This window comes from Nomia melanderi, chromosome 7 (assembly GCF_051020985.1).
Source record: "Nomia melanderi isolate GNS246 chromosome 7, iyNomMela1, whole genome shotgun sequence".
In the NCBI taxonomy this organism is placed as follows: Eukaryota; Metazoa; Arthropoda; class Insecta; order Hymenoptera; family Halictidae; genus Nomia; species Nomia melanderi.
Genome location: NC_135005.1, coordinates 7,843,557 through 7,862,711, shown reverse-complemented (window position 1 = coordinate 7,862,711; position 19,155 = coordinate 7,843,557). Strand labels below are relative to the sequence as shown.

General features: G+C 33.0%; 4 protein-coding genes across 19 annotated transcripts; 2 read left to right on the top strand and 2 right to left on the bottom strand.

Moving 5' to 3' along the window:
* Positions 1-61: 61 nt before the first annotated feature.
* LOC116424298 (putative RNA polymerase II subunit B1 CTD phosphatase RPAP2) lies at positions 62-3,517 on the top strand. 10 transcript variants are annotated; one of them, XM_031970523.2, is made up of 7 exons: positions 62-203; positions 741-940; positions 1,067-1,181; positions 1,242-2,519; positions 2,587-2,747; positions 2,823-2,993; positions 3,060-3,517. In XM_031970523.2, exons 2-7 carry the CDS (start codon positions 879-881, stop codon positions 3,232-3,234), a joined length of 1,962 nt encoding a protein of 653 aa, XP_031826383.1. In that variant the 5' UTR covers positions 62-203; positions 741-878; the 3' UTR covers positions 3,235-3,517. The 10 variants fall into 10 exon arrangements, with proteins under 10 accessions (XP_031826383.1, XP_076225339.1, XP_076225337.1 ...); XM_076369224.1 differs by having other exon boundaries at positions 143-203; positions 901-940; positions 1,071-1,181; XM_076369222.1 differs by having other exon boundaries at positions 153-276; positions 901-940; positions 1,071-1,181.
* Positions 3,216-6,318, bottom strand: NELF-B (negative elongation factor B). Of its 2 annotated transcripts, none has more exons than XM_031970526.2 (7): positions 5,247-6,318; positions 5,010-5,177; positions 4,818-4,943; positions 4,515-4,745; positions 4,127-4,411; positions 3,811-4,011; positions 3,216-3,720 (listed from the first exon to the last, which is right to left on the bottom strand). In XM_031970526.2, the coding sequence occupies exons 1-7, from the start codon at positions 5,853-5,855 to the stop codon at positions 3,562-3,564; spliced, it is 1,779 nt and encodes a 592-aa protein (XP_031826386.1). In that variant the 5' UTR covers positions 5,856-6,318; the 3' UTR covers positions 3,216-3,561. The 2 variants fall into 2 exon arrangements, with proteins under 2 accessions (XP_031826386.1, XP_031826385.1); XM_031970525.2 differs by having other exon boundaries at positions 4,476-4,745; positions 5,247-6,316.
* Positions 6,319-6,322: 4 nt separating this feature from the next.
* Positions 6,323-9,093, top strand: LOC116424300 (coiled-coil domain-containing protein 102A). 3 transcript variants are annotated; one of them, XM_076369228.1, is made up of 7 exons: positions 6,323-6,756; positions 7,042-7,772; positions 7,849-8,074; positions 8,150-8,359; positions 8,449-8,693; positions 8,795-8,874; positions 8,945-9,093. In XM_076369228.1, exons 2-7 carry the CDS (start codon positions 7,090-7,092, stop codon positions 8,965-8,967), a joined length of 1,467 nt encoding a protein of 488 aa, XP_076225343.1. In that variant the 5' UTR covers positions 6,323-6,756; positions 7,042-7,089; the 3' UTR covers positions 8,968-9,093. The 3 variants fall into 3 exon arrangements, with proteins under 3 accessions (XP_076225343.1, XP_031826388.1, XP_031826390.1); XM_031970528.2 differs by having other exon boundaries at positions 6,323-6,787; XM_031970530.2 differs by having other exon boundaries at positions 6,323-6,787; positions 7,029-7,772.
* An 813-nt stretch (positions 9,094-9,906) lies between these two features.
* On the bottom strand, positions 9,907-17,616 carry LOC116424295 (uncharacterized). Of its 4 annotated transcripts, none has more exons than XM_076369193.1 (7): positions 17,376-17,616; positions 15,675-15,776; positions 15,448-15,600; positions 14,997-15,384; positions 14,754-14,915; positions 12,130-14,253; positions 9,907-12,066 (listed from the first exon to the last, which is right to left on the bottom strand). In XM_076369193.1, the coding sequence occupies exons 1-7, from the start codon at positions 17,433-17,435 to the stop codon at positions 10,031-10,033; spliced, it is 5,025 nt and encodes a 1,674-aa protein (XP_076225308.1). In that variant the 5' UTR covers positions 17,436-17,616; the 3' UTR covers positions 9,907-10,030. The 4 variants fall into 4 exon arrangements, with proteins under 4 accessions (XP_076225308.1, XP_076225309.1, XP_076225307.1 ...); XM_076369194.1 differs by having other exon boundaries at positions 12,289-14,253; XM_076369192.1 differs by having other exon boundaries at positions 9,907-14,253.
* Positions 17,617-19,155: the final 1,539 nt, after the last annotated feature.

The following is a 19,155-nucleotide window of genomic DNA, read 5'->3' as shown; positions in this document are numbered from 1 at the left end:
GACCAACATCGGGATTAATATTTTGGAATACAATTTCAAACCAACGTCATGGCGAGCACAACAAGATAATACTGAAAACGTAACACCACTCCAAGATCACACCATACAATCAGTCACACTCTACTAGTCTCTTTTCCATCTACTTCGATAGACCTCTACTTCTACAAGACAGCCGGTTGAGTGTTTCCAGAGTCGCCACTAGAGTGCGTTAAACATTTGTACTAAAATTTATCTCTGAAATTTTCGTATTTCATATTATTAATCGTATCGCAATTGGTATATATCTTTTTGTATATTTAGTCTCGAATAATAAGTTAATTCAATATTGATCATATTAGAAACCATATATAATTAAGAGTACAATTAAATTTTCTTGGATTTTGATTAATTAATTCTACAGTCAGGTTGACAAATCTTAGCATTACTGCTATCGGAGTCACAAGAAGTAAAAAAAATTACTAGGATATATTGCAAAATAATCGTAAAAGTTAGTTATTATTTTAATCATATTTTATAACTGTTGTGAAACGATTACACAAGAAAAAAAATTGATTTAGGAAATACTTAATAAATACCCATGCAATGCATAATGTAAACTACTATATAGTCTTTTTTACTTTTTCTTCTTGAATTTCTTTGAATTTTTATTTATGGAAGATATCACTTTTTGCATGAAATAGTAAAATTAAAAATGATATACTTATAAGATTGTAATGTGATTCATTTGTTCCCTATAATAGGAATTTTTAAATGGTACTTTTTTTTAACGTGTTTTTTTCTGGTAAATAATAACGTTAACGTTAGTTCAACGGATCTCAGAACGTCTTCGGATAAATATTTTACATTTATAAACTTTTATTTTTAATTAATACTTCGAAATGGCATCATCTACGTTAAAAGAAGAAACATCTGAAAGAAGGAAAGTGAAGAAAAAATTGAGGTAAACTTTGTTTTAATAAATAATTTACCTAGAATGTAATTTTTTATTTAAGTATAAAAATGTCTTTATTATAACTTTAATAAGTTCATTTCTTGAACTCGTTATGCAATTTTGTTTTTGTTTAAGCAAGGCACAAATGCAGTTATTGATAACTAAGAAAAAACAATGTGACGCTAAAGCCCTTACAATTGTCGAACAACTCTTAGAACCTAATATTGATGTCCAATGGCTTTTATATAATGTAAGTAATAAATGTGAAGTAATCGTAACATTAAAGTTTTACATTAATATATTTTTATAGTTGAGATATATTAACAAATGTCATATGGAAGATGTAATTGAAGAAAGAGCTGTAATCAAGTTGTGTGGCTATGTATTATGTTCAAATGCACTAACAATGGTTATTAATCAACAATACCATATATCTACAAGACGGAACAAAGTTTATGATATAACCCGACGTAAAAATTTCTGTAGTTCACAATGTTATGGTGCATGTAATTATCTTTTGGAACAAATCTTAACGAGTCCTCTTTGGTTAAGAGACAAAGAAGAAATACCAGATTTTAAAGTTTTACCAGCAAAAGATGTATTACAGAGAAGTACACCTGGAGATGAAATTTGTGTAATGGATACAACCGCAATATTAAATCCAAATAATACATCTAAAGATGAAATTCATGTGACAAATACAATCACAGAATTAAATTCTAATAATGAAGACCGTCCTGCAGATTCCAATAAAGAATTAAAAAATTCAGAACATATTGAAATAAGAAAAATTCAGAGTAAATGTTCCATAATTAACACAGATAATCAGTATAATATAATGGACAATAATGACCTAAATAGTAAACCTAGAGAAATAACTAATAGCAAAACTTTGGATTCCATTAAAGATAAATTTTTAATACCTTCGGTTAAAACCGTTGACCAATTTAAAGATAAATCAATTAATATAAAACATACGTTCACTGATGTTAAAGAATGCGACAATGTTTCAAAGGAAAGTGACAACATTACAAAACAGAAATCTGTTTTACAAAATGCAGTTGCACTAGATAATATTAAAATTCAAGATGAGCAAAGACTGCATAAGGAAATTATTTTCTCAAGTGAGGATAAAGATCAAAACGAAAAGAATGAAGAACAAAATAAACTGTTCAAAACATTAGAAATAGTATGTAATAGTACAGCTGTTACTAAAGAAAATACAGTCATTAACGATAAAAATAATGTAGAAAAAGTTGAAAAAACTAAATCTAAGACACATAAACAAAAAGATCATATTAAAGAGAAACAATCAACTAAATTTCATAATTTAACAATGCACATTGAAAATAACATAAAAGAATGGATCAATGAAGATACTATTTCTTTGTTATCAGGGGAAGAAGAAATTAGAAATAAGTTATTAGATAATATAACTCAACATGACAGATATTTACATTTGTGTAAAAAATTAAATAAATTGCAATTGGAAGATGAGAAAGATGATACAGATTTAACAAAAAGTTCTTTGAAACCTATGCCACATTTATCTGTCCTACGCGAAGAAGGAAAGAAAATAGAATTAAAAGTAAGTATTACCAATATAAATTCACATATGTTACACAGTTACAGATATGTAAAATTCTCATTTTTAGGTGAAGGCGTTTTTTAAAGGAGATATGGTTGTAGAAACACTTGAACAAACTGCAGAAACTATGGAACAGAATGATGATTTTACTGCAGTATTACCTTTAACAGATGTACATGCCCCTAAAGCACTTCGACGACGAATTTTTATGGATAAACTTAATAGGATGTAAGCTCAATTTTTATGCGTTATTATATTACATTCCTGTTTGTTTCCACCATTAATAATCATGTTCCTTTATAGACTACCAGACTTACTAAGAGCATTAGCAGGTAGTGGATTATCACAATATACTTACAGTAATGAAAGGGCTGTCTTAATTAAAGTATTAGTTAATACTTTTTCGTTGTCAGCTAAAAATATTATTTTCAAAACTGCTGAATGGACTCTTGTGGGTTTGATCATCATTAAAATGTGAGTATTTTAATTATAAATACATTATTCCACAATAAATATTATTTATTTTTAACATTTTTCCAGGTTGAGCATGATTGATCCACAATTAAAAAACTTACTGTTAACTAGACAAGCGACAATGTACATTTCAATGATATTAATGTCATATAAATTGGATTCAAATTATTTAGATAGATTAGTAATGGAACTAATTAATGATGCAAAGATAGCCTGTGCAAGCAATATTAAAACCTATTAATGTATTTTAAATTATTTACATTATTTTGATCTTAATACATGTTTATACTAGGGGTTTTCATTACTTTGTAAATTACAATGATATTACTCTGTAAACATTACATATGGTTGTCTTCATATGTAGTAGAAGGAAAATAAAAATAGAAAATACGTATCTTCACATTATCTTTTACACTCGTATGAAAATATAAAATTTGTATTACTTTTTAAATTTATAATTGAATTATGATAAAACATGTACAAAATGAAAATTGTAAGTGCTTATAAATCAGATTACTAGGTCATGTTTGTCAATATTTTATGCATTAAATCTATAATTTTGCGGTTCTTAGAGTGGAGATGGTGTGGGAACACCAGTAAGAGGGGAAGGTGGGCAATCGAGACCTAATGTGTCTATTTGTGCGGTTGTTGCAAGTTGATCTTCTACAGAGCGGCTTCCAATTTTTTCCCGTAAAGCTTCATATAGATTATGTACAGCTTCGTTATGCTTAAAGAATTAAAATGATGAATGAAACAGAAGCATATTATACAGTATTCATATTTATCTTTATTCAAAAAATATATGGTTGGTATTTACCTGGCTGGTTGGTTGAAGTGCTTTCATTAATGTATGCAACCGAGTTGGTGGTAGTTTTGGATGGATGTACCAAAGCAGTTTTAATAAATGACGTGTAACATTATCTCTGCTAAGGCCTGCCAGGAAAAATTCATCGAATATAACTGTGCAGAATGATTCGTTTGAAAATTCATCAGCCATGTTTAATATTAACAATGACACCTATAATAAACAGAATCAATCAAATAAAAAATAAAATCATATATTTTTTGTCATCTTACATAATATAATTGTAATAAACTAAATACATTTATGAATATAAATATCGTTGTTTTACCAATGTATGTAAGAATGGATCTTCAAATGCACGTTGTGCTTGACAATTTGGTAAAGTAGCTAAAACTCTCATTAATCCTCTGGCATCACCCCTCCCTCTTCCAACTCCACCACCTCCTCCTACATGTAATGCATAGTACATAGATAAAACAGCAGCAACCCCAGAAAGTTGTGCATATGCTTGACAAGCATCAGGAGGTGGACCAGAATGTTCTATTATAGCAATTGCACTTTCTCTTTCATCGGGTGGAAGTTTACAGTTCAATTGTCTTATTTGATCATCTACCTGAGAAGTGAATTATTTATTCATTAATTTTGTAATAAATATTTTAAACTACATATTATTTTACCATTAAAGACATGAGTGCTGGTAAAAACTTAGTAACAACTTGACTATCCAACTTTGGTTCTTTGAAGTCTTGTGAATCTATCATTTGCCAGGCAGATAAGCCCAGTGCAAGCATTCTTAGTAATAAAACGAGAACTGCATTCTCCCTAGGTAATGCTTCACCGTTTATTAAATGAAGTGCAATTTTGATAGCACTACTAGCAAGAAAGTTTACTGCATATGGATCGCATAATGTCATACTCAGGTCACCCAATACTTGTTCTTGTCCTCTCTGTATAAAACCATATGCCATTTTACTTTTGTTTTAAAAAATGTACTGTTAAATAAAAATAGCCTTTCATACCTTAATGCTATCCAAAAATCCTTGTAATTCACGAGACCTCTTAATATCAACATTCTTTTCTCTGATACAAGCATCCAGACACCATGTGAATTTATGGCATGGATCAACAGATATAATATCTTGGACCTAAATATTTATTTGACAATATTGTATTTATCTGGTGCAATAAAATTTAATATACTATACACTGACCTCTAAATCATGTAAAGCCATTAACAATTCAGCTCTCAATGTACAATAATGTATGTTTTTTGTACGTAAAAATAATGTCCTTAAAAATTGTAAAACCATGTCATATAGCTTCACACTATGTCCAATCATATGAGCTAGTTTTTGTACAACTTCTCCTTGTCTTCTCACCTAAATACATAGATGATATAACTTTATAATAGTCGAAATTTTAATATTAAATAATAATGAATAATATACCTTCGGAGAAGGTGTAAAAAAAAGACTGTTTAAATTTCTATGGTCAAATAAAATTTGTTCTTTCTCAATAATATATCTACTAAACAATGGAGAAACTTCGTCTCCAAACAAACTTTGGTTGTCTTTCCAAATTTGTCGTTTAACTTCTGTGTCTGCATCATTGTACAATTCTTTTTCTCTAACAAGTACTCGTAAATATTTGTCCTCTATGTGTGGTGTATTTCTTAAAATGCACATAACGACAGGCCTCAGCGCAGAAACTCTCACTGCTGGAAAACTTTTAGATAATAATTCTTTTAATCTTCTATCTCCCGATGAGCCTTTATCTGCCCTTTCTGTTCCAATTTCATTAATCCTCTTTATAAGTTTTTCTCTTAATTCTTCTAAGACAGATGCATGGAAATCCAGTCGTCTTACTCCATGAAGATCAAGTAAAGGTAACATAGGTCGCAACGATGGTAATAAAATGCCATTTTCTAGTTGAAATTCTTCTATCGCTTTTAATGGATCTGTACAACTTGTTAATGCATCTCTTAAGAATACTTGTCCAGGTATGCCAAGATCTTCTAAACCATTTCCACTTTCACAATTATTTTTTACAGTGTTCATTTTGAACTTTTTTAATGCACTACTTTTCTCATGAATGAATTATGTATTTATTATATGTATCTGTAATACTACGTTGATTATACAAAAATTGTAATTTATTTCATAACGTTAAGTGTATCTCCAAACATTTCTCATTTTTAAATAACAATATTCATTAAACGCGGAAACTATTTTATTACAATCACTTGTATCACTATACACACTTATATTCAAGTTGATGATGTCTAAAATTATCGAAATTCTTTCATATTCAAGTGTAACAATGAATCTAACAGTAGTAAATTTATATACGATGCACAAACGATATTTAATTTAGACAAATCTTAAATCAACAATCAATTTGTACAGTAAGATATATTTCTGAGAAATTTAACTTCATGCTCAGTTCATAGGCACTTTAGTAAAAAGCAAATTATGAATAGAGATAAGGCGTGTATACACGTTTTCTTCCTCTCTTTACAAAGTAACTTGTACGTGTAGAGGCACGTCTCTATGTGGATATATGTATTGCATATATATATATATATATATGTATATATATATTTTATATATACATATATATGTATGTATGCGTACATATAGATAATACGAAATACAGCATCAGATGAATATACACGATGTATGAAGATTAAAATTATACGAAAACTGTGTCTTAACCGCAATTACTTCAAGTATGATACAAAGAAATGTATAAATAAAATATTGGAATCGAATTGACTATAATTTCGTACAGTGAATTTACAAGGCAGACAAAAATAAGACGTAACTGATATAGTTTTATCATTAGAAAAATAGCATTGCAGGTTACATTTTCATTGACAATGGCACAGTCAACAGCCAGTGGAACATCTTCTCGACGATACATGAGAGAACATGATGTCAGTGTACCATCCTCTTCACGGTATGTGGATAGTGAATGGGAAACCAAAGAGGTGATTGTTTATTATTCTTTGCTTCTGATATTTAACTATTGAAATCTGCTTCTGTTAGCACATAAAGAATACATCATATTTCATACATACAGGAATATAAGTAAACGCTTTTTTTGTATTTTCTTTCTCTTCTCACATTATTAAAGAAATGATAATTTATATTTGCTTTGATGTACACTAACTAAATAATTTATGTGAATTACAATGTTATTATAGTAAGATGTTTTAATTTGTTTACAAGATTAATATTTTAGGCTTTACGACAAAGAGAACTGGAAGAAGCACGAGCACGAGCAGCTCAAATGGAAAAAACGATGAGGTGGTGGTCCGATTGTACTGCTAACTGGCGTGAGAAATGGAGTAAAGTGCGTAATGAAAGGAATATGGCAAGAGAAGAAGCAAAAATGCTCAGAGCTAAATTAGAAATTGCTGTGAAAGATGCAAACAGTTATAAACATGAGTGTCAGGAACTTGAGTTGCAAAATGAACAATTGAAAAAAGAAATGGAAAAGATACATATGATACTGTTAAAACATGCAGGACAATTTGACCAACAAATTTTTACAGTTTTAGAATCTGATCCACAATTAAGGAGTACACTAGGCATAGAGGAACTTTTAAAGTTTTACAATAATGTAGAACGTAGTGAAAGTGTTAATTCTCAAAAGGATTTACTTGCATGTAAAACTTCATTGGAAGATTCTAATATATGCCTAGGAAGTCATAGTATTCTACCAGATAGAGATATCGAGGAATATGTGTTGCAAGGGGCAGTACCAAAGCATGCTGTAGAATTATATAAAGAAGGTTCCATACATTCATTGGATAAAGATATTGCAAGATTAGTTGCAGATTCTAGTTCCATAGAAGGTAACGTAGAAAAGCATCAAGCTTCTTCACAAAATGATGAATCTTTTGCCCAAAAAATATTAATGCTTCAGTACAAATTAGATGAAGCAACAAAGACCATTTCTACAGAAAGAGAGTAAGATCTTGAAATTATACGATTTTGATTATATATTTAAATATATTATTTTTTAACCATTTTTATATCTTATTAGAGAAAAGAATTCTTTGCATCGCGGTATGGAGAAATTAAGGGCAGAAATAATACAACTGCGTAAACAGTGTGACGATTTAGAAGAAAGTAAAGCTAAAGCTATGAGAGAACTACTTGAGTTGAAAGATCGGTTTCATACTGAACTTGGTGAGGCACAAAGTAATTTAATTGATGATGCATCAAGTAGAGATAGCATGAATCGTCGTTTATCTGAGCTCAGAGCTGAGGTAAGTATTAGTAATTAAAACCTAGAGGAAATACTTTGAGCATTGGTGAATTTTTACTTTATGTTAATTATGTAGCTAGAGAAGCTTCAAGCTGAAAATGCCGCAGAATGGGGAAAACGAGAACGGTTAGAAACAGAAAAAATTTCATTGGAACGGGAAAATAAACAACTTCGCAATGAATTACACGATTTACAAGAAAGGATAGAATCACGACGATCACGTCCAGTTTCTACATCCGACAGTGATACGAGACAATTGCAACAAGAACTTTTAGTTAGAAATACGGTTTGTACTTTTAATTAATATAATAGTTTAATATAACTCTACCACGTATCTACTTTAATATTTATTAATTAAATGTAAAAATTGGTTAGATATTAAAAAAGTCTTTGGAAGAAAAAACAACAGAGCTCTCACATGTAATGAGAAGGTCAGAACAATATGAGGCAGAAGTGAAGAGAGTTAGAGCAAGAGTAGAAGAATTGAAGAAAGAATTAGCTGCGGCTCAAGATACTGTAGATTCTGTAACTAATAGCGTTCGTAAGTTAAAACAAGCAAATGAAGATCTTGCGGAACAATTAGAATCTGCTAATGTGCAATTAGAACATTTTCGCAATAGGTGAATAACAAAAATACTTATAAAATATATCGTATTATTATATACAAGTATATTTTCTAAATACATTGTAGAATGTTTATTAAAAATTAATTTGTTATTAGTACTGATTCCTACATGGTAGAACTAGAAGAAAATGTTGAAGAGAAATTATGTGCAACTAATGACGGCAAATTAGTGGATGGTAAGTCTTAACATTTTAATATGTAAAATGATTTGAAAATTAGAATAACATTTTACAAATGTTGTTTCAGGATATGGATCTCCAAAAGCCTAGTATTCACTAATTTCAATAATAGCATTATATTTTATCTGAGTAACAAATCTGAAGTTTGTAAAGTACTTTTTTCTAAATCTCTAAAACACAGCAGTCAACGTAACGGTACTTTTTAATTGTATAAACAAATATTAACGGTGCAGGCAAGCAATTAATTTATTTGACAAGTGAGCATAAGTAATGAATAATCACTGCCTATTTCAGTATTGTATTAATGTTTTAAATCATTAGGATACATTCTAGATTTATATCACTTATTTGTCTTTCTTTTTTTTAATATGTATATTTATATTTTGTACTTTTTTATTTTGTAAGTTTTTTCTGAATATCTACATTTGTAAAAAGCTCACATTCCAATGTGTTATTTTTCACTTATTTTTATTGTACGTATATAAATATTGTATATAATTAAGGTATCTATGTAATTATAAATTTTGTCTCTTACCTAAAGATCAGTAAAGTCGAAAAATGAGTGACAACTTCCTACCTTCTATGATACCTGATATTTATGTTAACAGTTTATACATTGTCACAAATATATGTAAAATAAGCAAAACACTTGTGCGAGTATCTATATATGTTATCTAGTAATTAATATAATTTAAATATTTTATAATTTTATTTAGAGAATTATTTAAATTTTTATGTGTCTCCAAATTTGAAGAAAATATTCTATATATATATATTTATCGCTTGATGTAATTTACAATTGATGGAAAATAGAGGAGAGAAATCTTTATTTGTTTAATATGTGTTTTATTGATCAAGTTGGATAAATATTAGTAACTGATGTATTGCTAATAAATCGATAATGATGCACATTCAGTGCGATTACCTCAATAAAAATTATACATAGTATGTATGTGCGTGAGAGACAATAGAAATATGATGTACATTCATAAAATGTATGAACGATCATAAATATTTGTGTTTGTAATTAATGCAGAAGATAAAGAATATAATAGTTTAAATTGTAATAAAAAATATCTTTAGTATTAATATACTGTGGAGTACTGTATGAAATAAAGTGAAAAAAATGTAATATAGAATTAATAGTGTCCGATTAACATTTCACTGGAGTGCCATCAGGATGTGTTGGTATTTTTGGTTTACAAATTTTTGTCCTACCGTCCGAACCATATACAATATTACAAGAAAATGTAAAATATCCACAAGTAGAACTTTTAGTGTAATAGCGATGTTCATACTTTTTTGGTGCATTTTTACTACTATCCATTTTTCCAGCAAAACTGTTTGTTATTGTATAATAACTTGGTTTTATAGGCACGTTCACAGGTTTCGAATCATCTGCAGACGGTCGTTGAGTTTGAAATTGAAAAGAGTTATATTTTTGATGTTTTGCTTTGGATAAAGCATGATCTTCAGCTAATCTTTCATGGTTGGTTTTAAGTGATCTGGTTTCAGAAATTGGCGATTTATTCTCATGAGCAATGCCAGTTTCTATTGGAGTTACAGAAACTGTTTGAGATTGAGATTTTCCATCACCCTGGGCAACAGTTTTCTCACCCGCTACAGATTTTACTCTTCCACGAAATCTGGGTGGTATTGTATATCCAGACAATGATTGTCCTGGTTGAAGCATATCTCCAGGTTGTGCCATGGTTGAGTCTTGATGTACATGAACGTCATATTGATTTCCAGTTGTGACTTGTATCATTTGTGATTGATAATCACTATTATTTTGCTCTGTAATATAATTTTTAGAATACTTTGCATTTGTTGCAGATTGTATCTGCGAAGTGTCATAATTATCATCATCATAATCTTCTGCATCGTATTTATCATCATAATCATACATAGTGTCATCTACTTGAGACTTTTCACCAGACTGATTTTGTTTATTAGTTCCATTTTGAGAAATTTCTCTTGTTGCAGTAGCGATAACCGTCTTCCTGGAACTTGAACTTGGCTGTAAACCTTGAGCTTTATTTTGATTGTAAACATAATCAATATCTAAGGATGTATTTGTTACTGAACTTTCATTGTTTTTTGTAATTTGTGGAGTATTGTATGGTTTAATAGGTTTGAATAATTCGGTGTCTGTGAAGTTAAATTTAAACGGTTTTCTAGAAGCTGCTGCGCCAGATCCAGATCCTGCTTGTGCAGCACCACTGTAAGTAATTCCATATTGGAAAGACCCTTGTAATTGAGATTGAGATTGACCTCTATGCATACTACTTTGAGCAGATGCTGTGCCACCACCATGAAAAGGTCTTACATGTTTTTCAAGTTTTTCATCTGTCTTAAGATATGGTTGGAAACCAATTTGTGCTTGGCTAGAAGTACTTCCTTCTCCATTTGCTTGGGCATCTGCCATTCCACCTCTAGAGCTTGCCTGTACCTGAGAGTTAGTGCCATGATTCCATCCACTGCTTTGTGCATCTGTTGCTGTAGCACCAGATTCAGAATTCAATTGAACTTGCGCTTGACTTTTTCCATAACCACCTGTTCCTTGAGCATTACTCATTGCACCTTCTTTACTGCCACTAATTTCAGATTGTGCACCTTTATTAACGTCGCTGCTACCAGCTTGAGCAGAGAATGAACCAGAACCACTGTATGTACCTGTTACTTGAGACTGTGCTGTACCTTGTCCGTATGTTCCTTGAGATGATGCACTTGCTTGAGTTCCTGACTCTGTTTGTTTTACAGAACTTGATGCTTGAGAATTAGAGTTGTCATCTTTTATGGATGGAATATTACCAGCTTGTTGATAATATTGAGAAACTTCCCCAGTATTAGTAGGTCCAGTTCCAGTTGCATATTGTTGTCCAATATTTTGTCCTTGATTTAAATATTCACCTGGTTTATTAGGCCAGGTAATACTACTTGGATATTGTGCTTGTTGTATTGGATATTGAAAAGGAATTGTTCCAGATATTCCAGGATAAGAAATTACTTTACCATCAGGCCCAACTTGAATACCAGGTTGATATACTCCTTCTCCAGGTTTAAATTGAGAACTTTGAGGATAAGTTGTCACTGTACTAAAATCAGGACCAGTTTTGATGATACCTGTATTACCAGGTTCAATACCTCCGGGGTAACTTAATTGCTGAGTCAAACTTCCTGGAGTTTCTGTAAGAGTATTTTCTGGATAAGTACTAACTCTTGTTGGTGTCATACCAGATGGGATCACACCTTCAGGATAATGCACAGTTTTCCTTAATTGATTTGCTAGTGGAACATCTCCACTAGGTTGTAGTACAGTGGATCCTTGTCCAGGGTATATATTAGTTGGATAAGTTATACCACCTCTGGTTGTAGTACCAGGTATTCCACTAGGATAAGGAACGCTACCTCCAGTTGTTGCAGTACCAGGTATTCCGCTAGGATAAAGAATGCCATCTCCAGTTGTAATAATACCAGGTGAACCACCCTGAGTTATTGGAGTATTAGATACACCACTAGGATAAATTACAGCACCTCCAGTTGTTGTAGTACCAGGTATTCCACCAGGATAAAGAACACCACCTCCAGTTGTAGTTGTACTAGGTACGCTACTAGGATATGTTACATCACTTTGTGTTAATTTAGTACCAGGTACACCATTAGAGTAAACTACTCCACCACCAGTTGTAGTACCAGGAATTCCACTGGGATAAAGAATACCACCTCCACTTGTTGTACTACCAGGTATTCCACTAGGATAAGGACCACCACCTCCACTTGTTGTAGTACCAGGTATTCCACTAGGATAAAGAACACCACCTCCACTAGTTGTAGTACCAGGTATTCCACTAGGATAAAGAACACCACCTCCAGTTCTTGAAGTACCAGGTACACCACCAGGATAAACAGTACCTCCTTGTGTTGTTTTAGTGCTTGGTATGCCACCAGAAAATCTTATCCCACCTTGTGTTGTTATAGTACCAGATACACCACCAGGATAAACTATACCACCTCCAGGTGTTGTAGTGCCAGGTATAGTACTAGGATAAACAACACTACCCCCAGTTGTTGTAGTAATAGGTATACCACCAGGATACATTTCAACACCTTGTGTTATAACACCACCAGGTACTCCACCAGCTTGAATAACAGCACCTCCAGTTGTTGTACCAGGTATGCCACTAGGATATGTTGTGCCACTTTGTGTTGTAGTATGTAAAGGTACACCACCAGAATAAGTAACACCACCCCCAGTTGTACCAGGTACGCCACTAGGATATGGTGTGCCACCTTGTGTTGTAGTATGTGAAGGTACCCCACCAGGTTGAACAACACCACCCCCAGTTGTACTAGGTATGCCACTGGGATATGTTGTGCCACCTTGTGTTGTAGTATGTGAAGGTACCCCTCCAGGTTGAATAACAGCACCCCCAGTTGTACCAGGTATGCCACTAGGATATGTTGTGCCACCTTGTGTCGTAGTATGTAAAGGTATCCCACCAGGTTGAATAACAGCACCCCCAGTTGTACCAGGTATGCCACTAGGATATGTTGTGCCACCTTGTGTTGTAGTATGTAAAGGTACCCCTCCAGGTTGAATAACAGCACCCCCAGTTGTACCAGGTATGCCACTAGGATATGTTGTGCCACCTTGTGTTGTAGTATGTGAAGGTACCCCTCCAGGTTGAATAACAGCACCCCCAGTTGTACCAGGTATGCCACTAGGATATGTTGTGCCACCTTGTGTCGTAGTATGTAAAGGTATCCCACCAGGTTGAATAACAGCACCCCCAGTTGTACCAGGTATGCCACTAGGATATGTTGTGCCACCTTGTGTTGTAGTATGTAAAGGTACCCCTCCAGGTTGAATAACAGCACCCCCAGTTGTACCAGGTATGCCACTAGGATATGTTGTGCCACCTTGTGTCGTAGTATGTAAAGGTATCCCACCAGGTTGAATAACAGCACCCCCAGTTGTACCAGGTATGCCACTAGGATATGTTGCGCCACCTTGTGTTGTAGTATGTAAAGGTACCCCACTAGGATAAATAACACCACCCCCAGTTGTACCAGGTACGCCACTAGGATATGTTGTGCCATCTTGTGTCCTAGTATGTAAAGATACTCCACCAGGTTGAATAACTCCACCCGCAGTTGATGTACCAGGTATGCCACTAGGATATGTTGCACCATCTTGTCTTGTTTTAGTGTTAGATACACCACCAGGATAAACTGCTCCACCTCCACCTGTTGCTGTACCGGGTATCCTAGTGATGTAGTTGATTCTTTCTGGTCTAATATCAACTATGCCAACTGGGTAAGTTCCACCATCTCTATCTGCTGCATTAGACGTACTGCCAGGATAAACTCCTCCTACAATTATATGTGGTGTTATCACTGAATTTAATATCATATTACAGTAAATGTTGAATAATTGCAATACAAATCGAATCCCAAATGTTGCATTTATGGAGAGGTAAAAATGATTCTGTTCTGTTGAAGAAACAGAAGAGGCAATAATTTTCAGACTTTTAATTCAAAGACTATACTTTGTTATTTTTGACTTTTGATAAGTGAAACTTTTACCGTCATGTCTATTACATTTTTCTGATTAAAATGACACCAATCAAAATAAAATTTATAGTCATGATTACTTGTATAATAAGCAATATATGTTTTGAATATAGAAAAAAGGACTGCAAATATAAAAGAAAGAGGCATTGAAATCTCGAAGTTTGGCAACTGGATTATACTGTTTTACTTAGTCACAGCTGACAAGAGGAATCCCCTTATGTTGGTGATTACAATTATGGTGTTGCAATTATTCACCGTATTTACTGCATTTAGGTAAACTTTTTCTTCAGATAGGATACCATGTGTGAAAGTTGTATCTGTTCTAGTTCCAGGGATAATCCCAGCGTTAGGAAGGTGCACATACCTATCTGGTGCACCCTCGGTAGTATATTTAAGACAATCTTCACATCCAGAGCCTCCGAAAGACATACTTTGCGCCTGACCCATGCCATGACTTCCACCTTAAAAAATGTTTAATATTTTCATTTTCCACTTTACTCGAGTAATAAATCAACATGGAAATTTCATTTCGAGATACTCACTGACTACAGCGTGAGAAGATTGTTGAGTAGCTTCTGCTTCGGCTTTGCCTTCGCTTTGTTCGTCGGTAGCCATATTTAAATATTGAGACTGCGTCTGTCCCCTGAATCTTCCTCTGGATTGTTGAATTTGTCGTCGCGAACGGACCCGTTTAACATTCCCATTAAGTTTCTCTCGTTCCTCGAACATGATTTGTCTCTTCGCTCGACTTATCAGCGGTGTTAGAACTACGTCAGCTACTCGTCTAGTTACGATATCGTTTTCATCTTGCGGGATCATATTAAAGAAGGGGTCTGCTATTTGTTCGATCACCGGTACAGCGTTTTGTAATAAAATCAGCTTACGTCCTTGACAGAATTCGATTATTCTACCACCAGCGATTCGCCATGCCTGCAAATGGAAAAAGGATATTAACATTTGTAAAAATAATTATAAGAATTATCATTTATTTACCTCTAATTTTGTTAAAGCTTCCGTGGATGCGTAGAGTACCCTTGTTATTTGTTCTTGTGTACCATATTCTGAGAGGTCTTCTAGAGCTGTGCGATCATTTAACTTCTCTAAATAACAAACGTTTTCTTCTTTGTCCCTGAACGCTTTGAAGTTCTGGAATAAGTTCCACGAGTGGAGCATTCGAATGTGTTCGTGAAATTTTTCAGACGGAAGTAAATATTTATTACCATGTCGTAATCTGTGAACGTCCATCGTTTCATTGGTAAATAGTTATCCATGACAAGTGTTCCGGAATCATCGTGAACCGAGCGATCGAAACGTGTTTTTTTCTGTAGAAAAGGTACTAAGATTGAGAAACAAATGTACAAATATTTTTATAAATTTTTAGATTTGTTTATAAATGCATCAATGACAACATTCATTGGAAGATTCGAACTTGAACGAAATCATAGAAGTCGAATAAGAGAAGCGAGGCAAAGGGATAACGCGAAACAAGAGAAATTAGGAAATGGGCCGAGCTATTTAGTATCGACTTATCACACGAACTTTGATCTTGAAATCTTTCTCTGAGCCGGCTTTAAATACGAATAGTCGATTTGTAGTCACGACTTGAATAGATTTAAGAAAGCATCGTGCCAAAGAGAAAGCAAAATATTTCGTTAATTTACAATGAAACATTATATAAATGTTTTCATACCTGTATTGCCTTTTTATTTTACCAAAGAATCTCGAAATAAACTCGACGAATGTATGCAATATAATACAAACCTTGATTTTACTTTTAAATAGATAATCACAAAAGGAGATATTGGGCAGATTTTTACAATTTTTAATAGGGTTTCGAAAAAATGCACATAAAAAACATATAAAAAAAGCTTTAAGCCAATTAGTCAATTATTGTATGAGATTGAAAACTTAAGATTCACGTTTCAGCTTACAACTTTAACATCAAAGTATATTTCAATTTTAATATTTTATTTTATATTCATTTCTATATTAAACTTCCTTAACACTTAACCGACGCTTGGCAATATTTTGTAAATTTATAGAAAGAGGAGATGAACTATGAATTCTGCTAGTATATGGTGCTTCCCACGAAAAATATATAAATTTATAAAGAAATTGATAACCATTATAATTAATAATTTAAAAATTATCGGTCGTTTAAAATGTTAATACGAAAGGGTATAGATCTTCTTTAACATATTCACTGCCCACTATTGTCACCGATAACCGAAACCTCAAGATTGCTTGAAAACAATTGCACTAAAAAAATTGATATTGAATAAAAATATTTAGTAACATAAGCGACTAGGTAATATCGTAACATGAGTACTGTCATACCAGGCCATTATTTCCTATACCATTTGCCTTTGTTATGAAAGAATGAATATTATTACACAAAATAATTGAAATTCCCGTGATAGTCAACGTGTTAACACTAGGTTTACGGATATTTATTGTACACTTTATTCTTTTGTTCCCAGAAAATACGTATTTGCCTAATTGGGTCGATCAAAATCGACACGAACGTTTGTCAATAATGTTTATAAAATTCAGTACGTTTCAAATTGATGTCTTCCATAAACTCAGTGTTAACACGTTGACTGCTACGAAAAACATCAGCGTTTTATGTGTTATTTCTGTAGGAAAGATAAAAATGAAGAATTATTAATTATTTTGTATGAAAATTCTTACGTTATCTTATGATCTACTTATTTACACTACAGACAGTTTTTATTCGAAATCAGTTATTTTAAAAGTCATGATTATTTTCTTATTATTTAGAAGTTCCGATCATCGGTGACCGGCGTAGAAGTTAAACGAATGCATTGTAGTAACTTAGCTGAAGTAGACACTTATTTTTACTTGGAAAAGAATTGAACGTGCTAACGGAGAAAAAAAGGTAAAATCCACAATAAGCTTACCGTGTATTTCGGGAATACCGTCCCCGGAGAGAGGATCAGGAAGACAAGGATCAATCGCATGGCTTCAGCGTAGGTCGCAATCCTCTTTGCGACTGTCTCGTTTGTTTGACGATGATTTAGGTAAGTTGAACCGTGGACTCCCACCCGGACACCTCTTTCCTTTTAGTATTCTTCTTTTGCCGCCTGTGCTCGATCTCGCGAAAAGATCAAGAGCCACGAAGATTTGTATTAAAGCGTGGAAGGGGGGAAGACGGTTTGATAGGAGCGGTTCTAAGAAGCGCGGGCATGTAAATCGTGATGTAAGTGCGTCTACACTGTTGTAAGTGCTACGCTATCTTCTGCCTTTCGCGACGTTTAGATCATGTTACAGGAACGCGTTTATGAGCCTCTTTGAAACGGCTACGTTTGATTCGCAATGCATAAGCAGCTCGAAGATGAAAAAAGCAAACGATTAAGACGTTAACGCTAGAACCATCAAGCGCTTAAACTGCCTTTTGAACATTTCTTTGTGGAAACTATAAACGTGCCTTTATTAAAGCTTTTAATTTGTATTTTAGTTTGGGTGTTGCTAAACAAACTTCTTTAATCATTTTTCGAAGAAGGATCTGTGCCTTTTTAGTAACTATGTAATAAAGGAAGAAATCAGGAATGGGTTATTTTGACTCTACATAGCAAATATAAATAGCTTTAATAGAAAAAGTAAGGGGTTCTTTTTTTCGAAAATAAGAATCGGCTTTGAACGACTTCGTCAGATTCTCACGATAAGCCGATAGATTTCCTGTATTTTATATCGTACGATTTAGCTGCGAAAGAAGTTGAATGCATGCTATTTTCTTATTTTCTATATTGTTACGAATATTTTTCTTTTGGAGATATAAAATATTCGTAGAGAAAAATGATTGTTCTATTGTTCGAAAGTTCTTTTTTGTGATTTATTATTACTATGAAGAGTTGCGCTGCACCGAATGCAGAACGTTCGAATGCACCCCGATGGTGTATGCGCGCCATTTTCACTATCGAAAGAGGGGATTTCTTTCGTCGTTTTACGATACACGCAGAATTTCGACGGCGATATTTATATTCACACGGAATTATTCTGGATAAGAGTAATCTCAACTTTTCTACACTGTTTCGCAGTTCGCTTTGCGGGACATGAATATCTTTCTAATCGTGAACGATATCGCCTAAACTCGGCTTATGCGACCAACCGACATCGGCTGACTAAGATAGATGCTTTCCCCTTCGTTGCCCTAGTTATGAACTCGAAACCATTTGGTAAATACAGCAATTCGTTGTTTGTTTCGTATCGGGCCGCTATTAACTATCGTATAATTCATCGACTCTACGAAGAGTTCGACGATTAAAAGCCAAATGAAGATCTAATGGGCATTTTATATTTTAATTCCGATCGTACGAATCTGACTGTCTTTTATTGCAGATCTGTGTGATTGTCTTCATTGTAAAGAGAAGATTACTAGTTTATGTAAAGCATAAGAAACGTTGGTTTATTTGATCTACTTTTTTTATGCTTATTTATACTTATCATTTTTATTTATAATTATTTTACTAAACAAATTTCATTTATACCTAGTTAAATCGAAAAACAGAGTAACACGTAATAGTTGTATTCAAAATGTCCTAATACCTCCGCTGAAATTGTCTGGGAACAGACAGCTTAAGAGAGCTTGATATTTTTGAAGTTTTAAAAACGTTATAAAATGTTTGAAAAAGTTTTTCTCGGTAACTTAATAGTTGTGTGATCTCTGGTATTTGATCGCTC